The sequence below is a fragment of the Nicotiana sylvestris genome, chromosome 5 (assembly GCF_000393655.2).
Source record: "Nicotiana sylvestris chromosome 5, ASM39365v2, whole genome shotgun sequence".
Taxonomy (NCBI): Eukaryota; Viridiplantae; Streptophyta; class Magnoliopsida; order Solanales; family Solanaceae; genus Nicotiana; species Nicotiana sylvestris.
Genome location: NC_091061.1, coordinates 134,340,036 through 134,341,555, shown reverse-complemented (window position 1 = coordinate 134,341,555; position 1,520 = coordinate 134,340,036). Strand labels below are relative to the sequence as shown.

At 36.6% G+C, this 1,520-nt stretch overlaps 1 protein-coding gene across 1 annotated transcript; it reads left to right on the top strand.

Moving 5' to 3' along the window:
• Positions 1–306: 306 nt before the first annotated feature.
• LOC104244234 (uncharacterized) lies at positions 307–1,123 on the top strand. Its single transcript, XM_009799622.2, has 2 exons — positions 307–317; positions 481–1,123. Exons 1-2 carry the CDS (start codon positions 307–309, stop codon positions 1,121–1,123), a joined length of 654 nt encoding a protein of 217 aa, XP_009797924.2.
• Positions 1,124–1,520: the final 397 nt, after the last annotated feature.

The following is a 1,520-nucleotide window of genomic DNA, read 5'->3' as shown; positions in this document are numbered from 1 at the left end:
AGCTTGGGTGGCTGCCTTCAGTCTAGTCGTAGATTCTGAGGTAGTCCTACAGGCATCCACAGGCCTTAGCGTCTCTTTATATCCTTTAGTCTGTTTCTTTACATATTTCAGAGACAGTTTGTAATAAATCTTTCAGACTTCTATTTGTAGTAATCCTAGACAGTCTGTGGAATTGTGACACCAGTCTTGGGTAGTTATTTTATGGATTGGTATTGGCATTTTTTCTTAAGTTATTACATTTCAGTCTTCGGCTTATTAGATTTCCGCTGTTTATCAATTGTTTTTATTAATGGTAAAAGGACTAAAATGGAAAAAAGGTAAATAATTCAAATGGTCGGTTTTCCTAGCTTTCACTAGTAGGCTCCATCACGACTCCCAAGGGTGGGAAATCCGGGTCGTAATAGAAATGAAGTTCCAGTTTCATAGTAGAATTGTGTCTTTTCCTTTCCCTAATTTTTGATAATTTCTTACCATTTTTAGTTTCGTTAATGCTGGCTTTAATAACATGACATGCACGCGAAATTCATGCCCAGATCTTAAGAAGTTGTCTAATCGCGAAATAATGAATCAAAAAGTTGAGTATGATGAAGATGAGGCTCTTAAGGAAATAAAAAGGGAATTGGATCGATTTGAGAATAAGTCTAAGCCTAACTTAAATGAAACTGAGGCAATTAACCTGGATAATCCTGAAGAAACCAGAGAAACAAAAATAAGAATTCATACTGAACAAAAGACGAGAGATGCCATAATTCAAGTTTTGTTAGAGTACATAGATGTATTTGCTTGGTCGTATGATGACATGCCGGGTTTGAGTGCCGATTTAATGGTTTATAAGCTTCCCGCATATCCTAATTTTCCACCAATCCAGCAAAAAGAAAGGAATTTTAAGACAGACATGAGTGATAATATTAAAGAAGAAATCACGAAGCAACTAAGTGTAAATGTGATCAGGGTCGTCCGATATACTACATGGTTAGAAAATATTGTGCCGAATCCAAAGAAGGATGGGAAAATTAGAGTTTGTGTTGACTATAGGGATTTAAACAAATCAAGTCCAAAGGACAACTTTCCCTTACCCAACATTCATATCCTTGTTGACAATTATGCTAAACATGACATCTAATCTTTTGTGGATTGTTATGTCGGGTATCACCAAATTCTGATGGATGAAGAAGATGCAGAAAAGACCGCCTTCACCACTCCATGGGGAACTTATTGTTATAGAGTCATGACATTTGGTTTGAAGAATTCATGGGAAACTTACATGAGGGACATGACTACCATATTCCATGACATGATGCACAAAGAGATTGAAGTGTATGTTGGTGATGTGATCATTAAGTCTAGAATACAAGATGATCATGTGCAAGACTTGAAAAATTTCTTTGAAAGGCTACGAAGGTACAATCTCAAACTCAATCCAGCCAAATGTGCATTTGGAGTTCCTTCTGGGAAGCTTTTGGGTTTTATAGTTAGTCGAAGAGGCATTGAGTTAGATCCCTCCAAGATAAAGACCATTC